General features: G+C 53.7%; 2 protein-coding genes across 2 annotated transcripts; both read right to left on the bottom strand.

Moving 5' to 3' along the window:
• Positions 1-8,978: 8,978 nt before the first annotated feature.
• AADAT (kynurenine/2-aminoadipate aminotransferase) lies at positions 8,979-10,070 on the bottom strand (the record flags this gene model as incomplete). Its single annotated transcript, XM_005855032.1, has 1 exon — positions 8,979-10,070. A coding segment is annotated over one exon (652 nt), but the record flags the coding sequence as incomplete, so codon positions are not given.
• Positions 10,056-10,749, bottom strand: ARO8 (aromatic amino acid aminotransferase I; the record flags this gene model as incomplete). The annotated part of the gene is made up of 1 exon (XM_005855033.1): positions 10,056-10,749. A coding segment is annotated over one exon (694 nt), but the record flags the coding sequence as incomplete, so codon positions are not given.
• Positions 10,750-11,104: the final 355 nt, after the last annotated feature.

Here is an 11,104-nt window from a genome sequence, read left to right on the forward strand (position 1 = left end):
GCGTTTCGATAGTAGCTTTTCAAAAGTGCGTTCGGACAACGCAAAAAGAACATTAAAAATATCGCCTACCATCGCCGGACAGGATGGATTGAAGGAACAGTTATTTGACAAAGTTGGTAGCATGATGACATATCCGAATCAGGTGGTCAGTCTCGCGCTCCCGTCCGAGCAAATAAAATGTGAACGGGTAAAATGCCAGTGTGTTAGTGATACTCGAGTGAAGTACAGACAGACCGAAATCAGGAAGGGAAAGATGAATTTAAGATGGTTGACCCATACATCTACCATGCACGTCGTGCCATGACTTTGGTGGTCAAGAAGTAGGCGAAATCTTTTAGCTTCAGACTTTGTAAACAGCTTTGATATTTTCATCCACAGACTCTTCCTCTATAGTTGTTGGAACCGCGATAGCAGTTTCGACACAGGTACCATCGCAAAGAGGTGTCTGCGAAAAGTTATCAAACAATGTGCTGAGGCATATGAAAATTATGCGGTTCAACTTTTCCTTTTACCCTACCAAAATTGTTATTCGTGCCATTTTTTCTCATTATACACTGCCTTCAAATCATTCTGACGCACAGATAATCCTTCCCTCTTCATCTTACTAGCCCCTCGGATGTGTGAACAGATTTTCAGTCCTCACCATGCGCTTTTCTCACCGCCGCATGGGATATTGGCCCTGGTTTCCTCGTCCTGCCCCCCTACCGCCTCCTTGCTTTTTCAACACTGCTCCTGGTGCTGGCAAAGGTCGTTGTTGCCATAGACTGCCGCCAGCGGTGCTATCGGCCATTCTATCCCCACCGCCCAATCCTTGGGTCCACCCGCCACTTCCTCTCCCTCCAGTGGGATCCAACGGGTCGATTTCCTCCCGTCCCCTCTTCTTCCCTCCCCCATCTTTTCCTCCCTTTGCCCCCGTTTGCGCCAGCTCTGCCTGCCGAGCGGCTTCCAGATGGGCTTGTCGAGTTTGCTGTATGTCAGACGTCACGTCGCCTGCAATTGTTGGACGGGACCAGCGTTTCACCCCGCTAGCCGCGTGGACATAACAGATCTGTCCCGTCGCTGCGTGCTTGACCTCCTTCCACCCCTCTGGCAAGCTCCCAAGGTCATTTGCCCGGGGAAGTTCGGTGCCTCCCCGCCCGGTCGGTTCTCTCCCGTGTCCTGGTTCCCCGCCTCCTGAAGTTTCCGAGGAAAGAAAGCTACCCGGATTGTGGTTTTTCAGAGTCGGAACACCCGTGTCCCCTGACGGTACAGCCGTCGGAATTTGGGAGGAAGGGCGTTCCCACGTGGTCACATTCGTACCCGCGTGCCAGTAATAGTAGTCGCCGGAGCCCTGAGGGTCCATGACGGCTTCCCACCCTGCGGGGAGGGGAGTCGAGTCTCTCTCCACGCTCCCTTGGCCTTCCACGTCCCCCTTGCCCGTCGCTTTTTCTTTCCGAAAATTCTCTTGTTGCTGGAGAAGTTTTGCTTTTAAATTTGCCTCCTTCTGCGCGTCTTTTGCTTGCCTCTGCCTCCCAAGCTCTCGCTCCCGAAGGATTTCGAGTGTGTTGTCCTTGTGCACTGACAGGCCCCCTCCGGCAGCGATGGCCAATTCTTCCGCCTCAGCGCCGGAGTAGGTGCCTCTATTGAGGACCCTCTCAGTGACAGAGACGTTCATGCACCCTTTTGAAGCAAAGGACGAATTATACATGGGGAGTGAGGAAGATCAGACTTTTTCAAGATCTCCTCTGCCGCGCAGGTTTTGAAAAGGAGACTGGGGCAAAGAAATCAAGTGGTATAGGTACTAACTCCATGCGGAACACGTTGCTGCGCGTTTAACGTGTGGATAAGGGAGGGAGGCACGTACTATGTTACATAAAATCCCAATATTCCAGAGGCGCCTACCTTTATCGGTCACGTACGCCCTGGCAGCCGCCCTTGCTTGCTGTGCCGCAAGCTCTTTCGCCAGACGATCTCCTTGGAGGAGAGCACGTTGTTGACTGGCCATGGCAGAGTCCAGCACAGTGGTTTGAGTGTCAGCGGGCAGGGGCAAGGAGGGAGGTTGACTCTCCGTGGCGACGGCTGAGAGAGACGAAGCCGGCGTTGTAAATAAATCAAACCACAAGCCTGCGTTTCTAGGTGGGATACGTAGCATTAGCGTCGCGATTCAGTTCCTGGAAACGCAGGGCCAGTCGAGAGCTTAACACGTTCAGGCGTCATATGAACTTAATTTTTCAGACCGCCGGCGATGGCGCGAGACCGTATCAGCATTGTCATGGCCCTCACCTTTCCTTGGTTTAACATGGAATTCGAAAGACATAGAGGAGCATTCACGGACGCCGAGTTCTATAAGACAGTACATGGTGTCTGAGTGTCCCATGTTGGCAAGCGATTATTCCAGGAGGGCACGGTGCCAGGTGGACATACAAATAGTACAGCATGCTTACTATCGTCATCATCACATTTGGTTCGTTTTCACTTACCGCTCTGTCACAGGTACAAAGCCTGCCAACTGGCATACGAGGAAAACCCGTTCGCAGTGGCTGCAGTCAAAGGACTGTACACCGGCGTAGGTGGGGTGTGGCCGTTATCAAGCGTGTTGTCATACAAGACCTGTCCTTTAGGCGTGAGGTAGCCGCCTTCGTGGCCCTCTCCTGTGCATCCTTCCTCCCTTTCCCTTCGCTGCTTCATCTCCGTGGAGCCCCAGGCAAGCATGTCTTTCAACACAGACGAGGTGAACATCCTTGTGCATCGGTACCTGGTAGAAAGCGGGTACAGCCATTCAGGTATTTCAGGGCGGACGGCTACGACGCCAAGAGGAGAGGCGTGTTGGCGGTAACAGCACGTATGCTGATGCCAATGCCTTTCGGGGGCACATGTTTCATCCATATTCTTCTTGCTCACATTGACTGTACTAGATGTTCACCTCTTGTCTGTTGTGGACCATGGTCATAAAGTCGGGGCATGTGGGGCATAATCTCAGCATGGAAAAAAAAAGGCGAGCACATTGCACGCTTCTCATACCCTGATCTCCAATCATGCCCACCCCAGCCTTCACCTTCTTCAACGAAGGCGGCCTAGACAAGACGAACCTGCGCGCGGCAGACGTGCCTCCCGGGGCTTTGATCGCTTATTTGCAGAAAGGTCTGGAGTACGTCAGTATTGAGGAGCATATCAACGAGGTGCGTGCTGCTCCCACAGGGACGTTGATGGGCACGGAAGGACGTGGTCAATTGTTTCAATGCGTGCCTTGTCAAATGAGAGGTTCCCATCTAGGATTTATGCTGCCTGATGGCAGGCATATCGAGTGCTGACTGCCCGACGTGGCTCTGAGCTGCCTCTCGTCTATCGGCCAATGCGGGCACCCCATCGCGTACTCGCCGTCCTTGTCCTCGTTCCCAACACGCATCTCGCTCCCCCCCCCCCGGCTACCAGGATGGGAGTCTGAAGCAGTGCGAGGAGCCCTTTACGCTCATCACCCCCCACATCTGCTCCAACCTGAAGAGGACGGAGGGGCGGCTAAGAAAAGGTAGAGGGACAAGGAAGCGAAGAGGGGGGGATGGAGAGGCAGAAGAAGGCCATGGGGAGGGAGAAAAATAGCCCCGTTTGACATGCAGAGCAGGGCATTGGTGGGACATCCGCAAACCTTCACAAGGTATTCGTCCTTCCCTCCCTCCTTCCCTCTTTCCCTCCCTTCCTCCTTTCCTCCCCTCCCATAACCTCGGACACAGACGGTCGCGGCTCTGCCTCCTCCTCCGCCCAAGATCTCCTGCTGGTGCCTCCGCCTCCTTTCCCCGAGAGCCACGTTGCCCTGATGAAAGAGCACATGAAGGAAGTCTTCGTTCTGGCCTGGAATCCCCGATACGACATGCTTGCCACCGGGTGCGGGATGGAGGGGAGGGAGGGAGGGAAGAAGGGAGGGAAGGAGGGAGGGAAGGAGTGGCAATTCGGTGCATGGAAGACGTGGCGTCTTGATTGCCAGGCCCTGGCGCTCACCTTGTTCCCATGTCGCTATTTTTGAATTTTCATAGGTCCGGGGATTTCACCGGCCTCCTCTGGCGACTCCCGGGGCAGACGGTCATCATGTCCGACGAGAATGGGCGGCCCATTTACGAAGAGCCCGTCGTCCTCCGCCACGCCATGAAGGTAGGTCAGAGGGGCCGGGGGGAAGAAGGGGAGGACAGCAGAGGGGTTTCAGGAAGCGAAGGGATAGGAGCGCGGCAGAAGTGGCATGTGTGGACGAGAGGAGGGGAGAGAAGATAGGGGGAGGAGGGAGGAGTGAAGAAGGACGATGGACCCAGGCGTGATCATTTGAGCGCTTTAACTGGCACGCCACAGCTTACGTTCCCATCGCACCCTCCCTCCCTCCCTCCTTCCCTCACTCCCTCCCTCACTCCCTCCCTCCCTCCCTCCCTCCCTCCCTCCCTCAGGGGACGGAGAAGAGCAAGGATGTGACGTGCGTAGAATGGAGTCGGGATGGAGAGCACCTGCTGACAGGGTGCTACGATGGGATTGCCAGGTAGGGAGGGACAGGGGCTTGGAAACGACGATGGGGGTCAGGAGCGCGTGAGGTGGAGGGATGTGCGAGGAAGGAAAAAGAGCAGAGGCCTGTGTTTGTCTGTTGGTGGTCGTGCTTGTGGACCGAATCGTGGAAAACGGGGCCCAGAGGAAGGCGCCGAGTAGGGAGAGCTTCTGGTTTCAAGCGTCTTGTCTTCCAGGCCAGGGGGGAAGCGCACCCTTGGGGCATACTTTTCATTCTCCCGCATGCATCACGTGGCTGGATAGGGTCTGGGGTCGAGACGGGAAGCTGGAGCACTCGCTGGCGAACCATGAGGGGGCGATCTTTGCCTTGAAGTGGAACCCGTCGGTAAGCAGGAGGGACGGGAGGGAGGGACGGAGGCAGGGAGAGAGGGACAGAGGGGTAGAGGGACCAAGAATAGTGTCTTTTTCATGGTCTGACGCAACCTTTAACTGATGTCTCCCAGGCGTCGTACGTGGCGAGTGGGAGCTACGACCAGAGCGCCGTTGTGTGGGACATGGCCACGGCTCAGGTCGGGAGACAGGGCGGGGGCGAGGGCGGGGGCGAGGGCAGAAGCCAGGGCGAGGGATGGAAGGATCTGCTCACTCACCTTTCTCACTCTCTTTCAAATCCCCGGTGGGCGCGACAGCCGTTGAAGAAATGGGCCCGGATCCACGAGGCACCGATTTTGGACCTGGCGTGGCGGAATGAGACGTCGTTGGCGACTGGTAGCGCGGACAAGACTATCAAGCTCTTGGATTTGAAGCAAGAGGGGTCGGAGCCCTTGCAAACGTTCCGGGTAGGATTTTTGGATGGACAGGGCATGGGACGGGGTTCATGTTCAGCACGGGGCGCGTACCATGGCTCACGCTTCTCTTTCCTGCCTCCTTCTTTCTTGGTCCCTCCATCCTTGTTGGTTTCCCCGGTAGGGCCACACGGACGAGGTCAACACGGTCGCCTGGGATCCTACGGGCACTCTTCTCGCCTCCTGCTCCGATGACACCACTGCCAAGGTAGGAAGGGGCGAGAGGAAAGGAGGGAGAGAGAGGGAGAGGGAGAGGGAGGAAGGGAGGGAGGGAAAGAGGGAAGGAAGGAGAGAATGGGAGGGACGGAGGGATGTGGAAATGAGGCCAGAGAGGCCGTGAATTGGAGCAGCGTACGGGATGAAGATGAGGCCATTGCTACCGGAGGAGTTCAGGGAAATAAATGAAATTCATTCATTCATTCATTCCCCTTTTTCCCCCTTGTCCTCATGCCCGTCGGCAGATTTGGCAGGCCGACTCACCTACCTGCGTGCAGGACCTTAAGGAGCACAAGAAGGAGATCTACACAATTCGATGGGCGCCCACCGGGCCAGGGAGCGATAATCCGGACAAGAAGAAGCTTTTTGCAAGGTCAGTAGAGGGGAACAATAGCTAGAAAGGGAGGAAGGGCATAAGGGAGACAAGGTGGGAGTCAATGGGAGACAGAACGTGCAAACGACAACTTGGGGAAAACACAAGGGACAAGGGACTCTTGAGAGGAAAAACTAAGTTTTAGTCAATAAAACGGTCCACGTGAGACTGACAGGTGCTGTCGGAAGCCACTGCTTGTCTTTGAAAATGTGTCTCGGGCCCTGCTTGCGGTCACTCTTCTCACATACACACTCCTGCCTCTCCCTCCAGCGCTTCCTTCGACAATACAGTCAAACTGTGGGACGTGGAGGTTGGAAAGAGCGTCGCTACGCTGACAAGACATCCAAAGGTACCGACAGTAAATGAATATGGGGAAAAGGCAGAAAATAAGGGAAGAGAAAGAGAAAGACAAAACGCGGGAAGATACCAACACAAGATGCGGGAGTGAAACGTTTGGAAAGTGTACGTGGGACTAAAAAATTGCTTTTCCTGTGCACATCTCCCCATCTTTCCATGTTCTAGGCGGTGTATGCCATGGCATTCGACAAGACGGGTGACTACATTGCCTCCGGTGCGCTTGGAGGGTCCCTCTATGTCTGGAGCGTCAAGGATGGAAGCATCGTTCGCAGTTTCCGTAAGTGGACTCTCACAAGGAAAAGAAGAGGGGGGTTTAGTAGCATTAAGTGAATTGGGAAAATCGGTGCCGAAGATCATTGATTGCCTTCTTGTTTGGGGGAGGAAGCGGAGGGCAGAGTAGCATGCGCTCTATGCAGGATGCTTTCCTTCGCTGGGTTCTGAGTCAATCTGACTCTATGCTTTACCCATTATCTATTTCCATGCTTATCTCGTACTAATTCAGACGGGGGTGGGGACATTTTTGAGATTGCTTGGGACAGACGTGGCGAGCGATTGGCGGCCTGTTATTCATCAGGGAAGGTGGCCGTCTTGGATTTTCGGAAGTAAAGAATGCACTCATAATGATAAGTTGCTGTGAAAATTAAAGTATTTAAAATTTTAACGAAGCGTGGAGGGACAAAGAGGACTGAAGGTACCCCTGCCCATGTCCACGATTGCTGGAGGATAAAAGGCTGCATGAAATCCCACCGCAAAACAAAGTTAAAAGAGATTACGAGGAATAAAAATGTGGATTAAAAACGATACATGCTCAACGATTTTTCTAGCCCACTTCTATTCATAAATTGCTTGCTTGATGTATGCTCGACACACGCATAAACTTTCAAAATTTTAAATGGTAGCCGTTACGTAGCTTCTGGAGAGTTGCCATGTCCCATACGTCCCCACCTGTCTCGAAACTGTGAAACGCATGGTGTGGCGATGCGCGGCCGGGTAGCTGGCGGTCCATGAGGAAGGCTGGATAAATGTTATTAACGTCATTCGCTCAAAGTAGTTCCTTCTTACACCTTCTCTGCCTTCAACGCGCAAATAGGCTCAAGCTACACAGTTTTCTGTGGTCGTGCGTACCGACTCAGACGCATCGTGGTCAGCTCAGATTATTTCCTCCTGCAGGCATTCAAATATGGGAATGTGCGGATGGTTCAGTCGCATGGAAGCCGTAAATAAAGCTCTCTTATTTTGTAAGTAGTTCCAGGGTGTTGGAATATGCATGTCTGTCCATTGAGTGGTCACTAGCACTAATACGATCATATTTCGCATTTTTGTTTCCGAATATGCTGTGCACGTACAGGCCGCCTTTCCTGGATTCTTTCTTTTGCTATAGTATGGATTGGACTACTCACGGACGGTAAGTCGAAGTCACACATGTCCTATATCTCAGGCTTAAGCGCATCAAGCATTTGGATGCCTTGCTTGGTATATCCAAGTTAAGATACAGATCATAAATCTAGACCTCACGTGTCAAGACACGAATCATCCATCGAATGGAAGAAGGATTCCTTGGTATTCATCGACGTGCCTTTCTTACCATCTCTTGTTCATTATTTAACATAGCACGGCTCCCTTCCTGCACTCCCACATTGTAGGCTGGCAGCTCGTAAAGTTCCAGGCTCCTTCACCCGTTGATATAAAGATAAATGCCCGTTATGGCCTTTGGCGCATCAATTTCTCCGGGACCTACTCTACCGAAGCGAGTTACCTAGATTGGGAGCCGGAAGCAACCGAGGCGGACGGGACGGCGTTTCACCGGATTCAGGCCACTCGCGCCTGCGTCATTTTGGCCCTTCTTGCTCTATGCTTTCAGATTATCGTGGCGCTTCGCGGGTCCTGCGCCCGGTTGGAGAAGGTGCAACGGGGTTGCAAGATATTTTGTACCTGCATGGCCTGGGCCGACTTAGCTTTCACTCTGGCAGCCATCCTCATTTGGAACTCCATCCCCGAAATTGCCTTCCGTGTCATCTGTTCGGGGAGCTCGTGCACCCTTTCGCCTTTTGAGCAAGGCTTCCAAACGACCGTATACTACGCCTGGGGATTTTTCATTGTTAAATTCATCCTGGCATTCCCCGGGGCCATGTCGCTGATATACCTTTGCTTGCCTATCGACTCCTCTTCGAAGGACATGCCCGTGGCCACTGCTGTCGCAGAACCAGCGACGGTAAACGCGGCAGGGAGAGAAGAGGGTGGAGAAATGGGCCAAGGTGAGGGACTGGCCGCGCAAGAAGAGGGAGCCGCCTCCACTGACCATGGCGACGCCGAAAGTGCCGGGAGAGCGAAAGGGGATGGTTTCGACAAGGATGGGACCGCACCGTACATCACAGGGTCTGCAGGTGATCCCAATCCGTCTTGGCTGCAACCATAAAGTGGCCATGTGAGTGTGGGAAATCAGGGAAAGGTTCGTTAAAGGGCTCAATCTGATGTATGTCCTTTGCGTGTAGGTATAAGTTTAAAAGGCAGACGGAGAGCTAACTTGCCGAGAAGCTCGAGCTTGTGTGAATATGACAAAGGACACGACGAGCTGGAGGCTCTTTGGGCAGTAATGAGGAGGAAAAATTGAAGGGGGCATCGAAACACTTGCCATCGCACCTTCTCTGTCAGACTCATGAACATGCACGGAAGGGCCATATTCATGGACCCACATATGTGATGTTCCAGAAATGGAGACGTTTGTCGAGTAATGACCTCACTTGTCGGTTTCTTTGTTACAAGCACGCATCCCTCGTTGTTAGACATATTATGTGCACCTTGGCTCTCGCCCCTTTCTTCGCCTATTGAGAGCACAAGAATCTTTCTTATATCATCATTCAAGGACACCATGGCGTATCAAAGTCGCGGACACGACTCTGCAGGAGTATCCCATCTCACGATCTTCAACTTTGTAGCAGACCCAACCACCCCAAAATCTTAAAGTGCAAGCTATGAGCTCTTCTGATGCTGGCGTCGTCCTGTCGACTTATCTCCGCTATGCCATCGCTTCCATTCTAGAACCCTTTTTCCTTCACAGCATCACTCCTCCGCCCTCCCTATTGATGCCAGTCCGCTATTCACCAATCACCACCTTGGGCATCCGTACCATCATCAATATTTACGCCCTGAAAACATTATTTTCCACTGTCACTCAATCCATCACCGGCACAGTTTTCTCCTCCGCCCTCTCTTCCTTCATTCCCTCCGTTAGACGCGCCACGGCCTTGCCGAAGCGGGCGATCCCTTCTTCTATCTTCTCTGGACTCGCAGTCGCGTAAGTTGCGCGAAAGGCGGGCTCGGCCGCCTTTTCAGGGGACGGGTCGAAGGCATACCCCGGTACCATCAAGACGTCTTCCGCCAACAACTCTTCGAGGACCGAGTCGGTCTCTGCTTTCCCTTTCCCTTTCAATGCGGGGACTTTAAACAGGATGAACATACCCGCCTTGGGCAAATCCCAGGTGGCCAGTCCCTGCAGATGCCGTCGGGCTGCCAGGTGCATAACCCGGCGTTGCTTGGCATAATGCACTTGCAAACGTCGGAGGTGGCGGTCAAGTCCCTCCTGACCCCACGCTCGGAGCATCGCACAGAAGACGGACTGGGAGACCGTGCAAGGAAATTGGATCGTCAGCTCGTTCCATTTCCGGTACGCGCCTTCCACAAAGGCCTTGGGAGCCGTCAACCAGCCAAGGCGGAGGCCGGGGCAGACCCATTTGGAGAGAGACTCTAGGTGGATGACCCGCCCGTCCGTGTCCACACTCAGCAGTGATTTGGGCAAGCCCATCACACCAGGCATGGCGGCTTCCCCCGTCTCCTCCGGGTCGGCGGGGAGAAAGAGAAGGCGGTACGGATCGTCCTCCACGATTATCAGGTCGTGCTCCTGCGCCAGGGCGTACAGGTCTCGTTTCCGTTGCGGTGATAAGGAGGTGCCCGTCGGATTCTGTCCGTGGGGGGTCAAGTACAGGAAGGCGGCACGTTCCCCCTCGCTAGCCAGTTGTCGGCAGGCCACATCCAAGGCACTGGGCAACATGCCATCGCTGTCAAGCTCCAGTCCTCGCACTTCGTAACCCAAAGGGGCCGCGATGGCCAAGGCAGCTGCCCACACCAAGGACTCCGACAAAATGATGGGCTTCTTCCCGGGGGGAGGCATCAACAATTGGAAGCATTTGGTCAAGGCATCTGTGGACCCAGTTGTTGGAATTACAGCCCAATCGTCGTAGGCTGGCGTATGGTATCGTTGCATGTGCGCCCGGAGCTCCCCGCATAATTCCGGCATGCCTGACCCCTGCATGTAGTTCAACGGTAACTCTGCTGCACCGTCCTCTGCCTCCGTCCCCCCGGTCAACGCTCGATTTTTCAGTGTGAGAGTACTACCATCGTCCATCTCCCACGTAACCCCGCGAAAGACAAAAGTGGATTCGTGTGGAAGACCCCCGGCAAGAGAAATGGACCGGGAGGTTGCCCGCGCCGCGATTTTTTTTATCAAAGACCCTTCCACATGTTGAAATTGTGGTGCTAAGCGTTTGCTGACTTGGTCGAGTGGCATGCTACCTTCCAATGGCTACGTGTCTGTTTAGAGGACGGAAGGGTTGCAAAGGGACAAAGCACGTGGTTTCCGTCAAAATGCAGTTGAAAAATAGATCGTGTCGATTGCTCGCACGCGCGTCGAAAAAATTGGAAACACATGTTTACAACGTTAAAGCAGCTCTTTTATTCACATTAAAATTCTCATCGACTAATAGAATTCTGCAATTTTAACGGGACTTTGTATAAATCCAGACCAGTATCAATTCACGCAAACAGCCGGAAGAGCCGCCGCCATCTCCATCGGCTGCGACCA

The sequence above is a fragment of the Nannochloropsis gaditana genome, assembly GCF_000240725.1.
Source record: "Nannochloropsis gaditana CCMP526 unplaced genomic scaffold scaffold312, whole genome shotgun sequence".
NCBI lineage: Eukaryota > Eustigmatophyceae > Eustigmatales > Monodopsidaceae > Microchloropsis > Microchloropsis gaditana.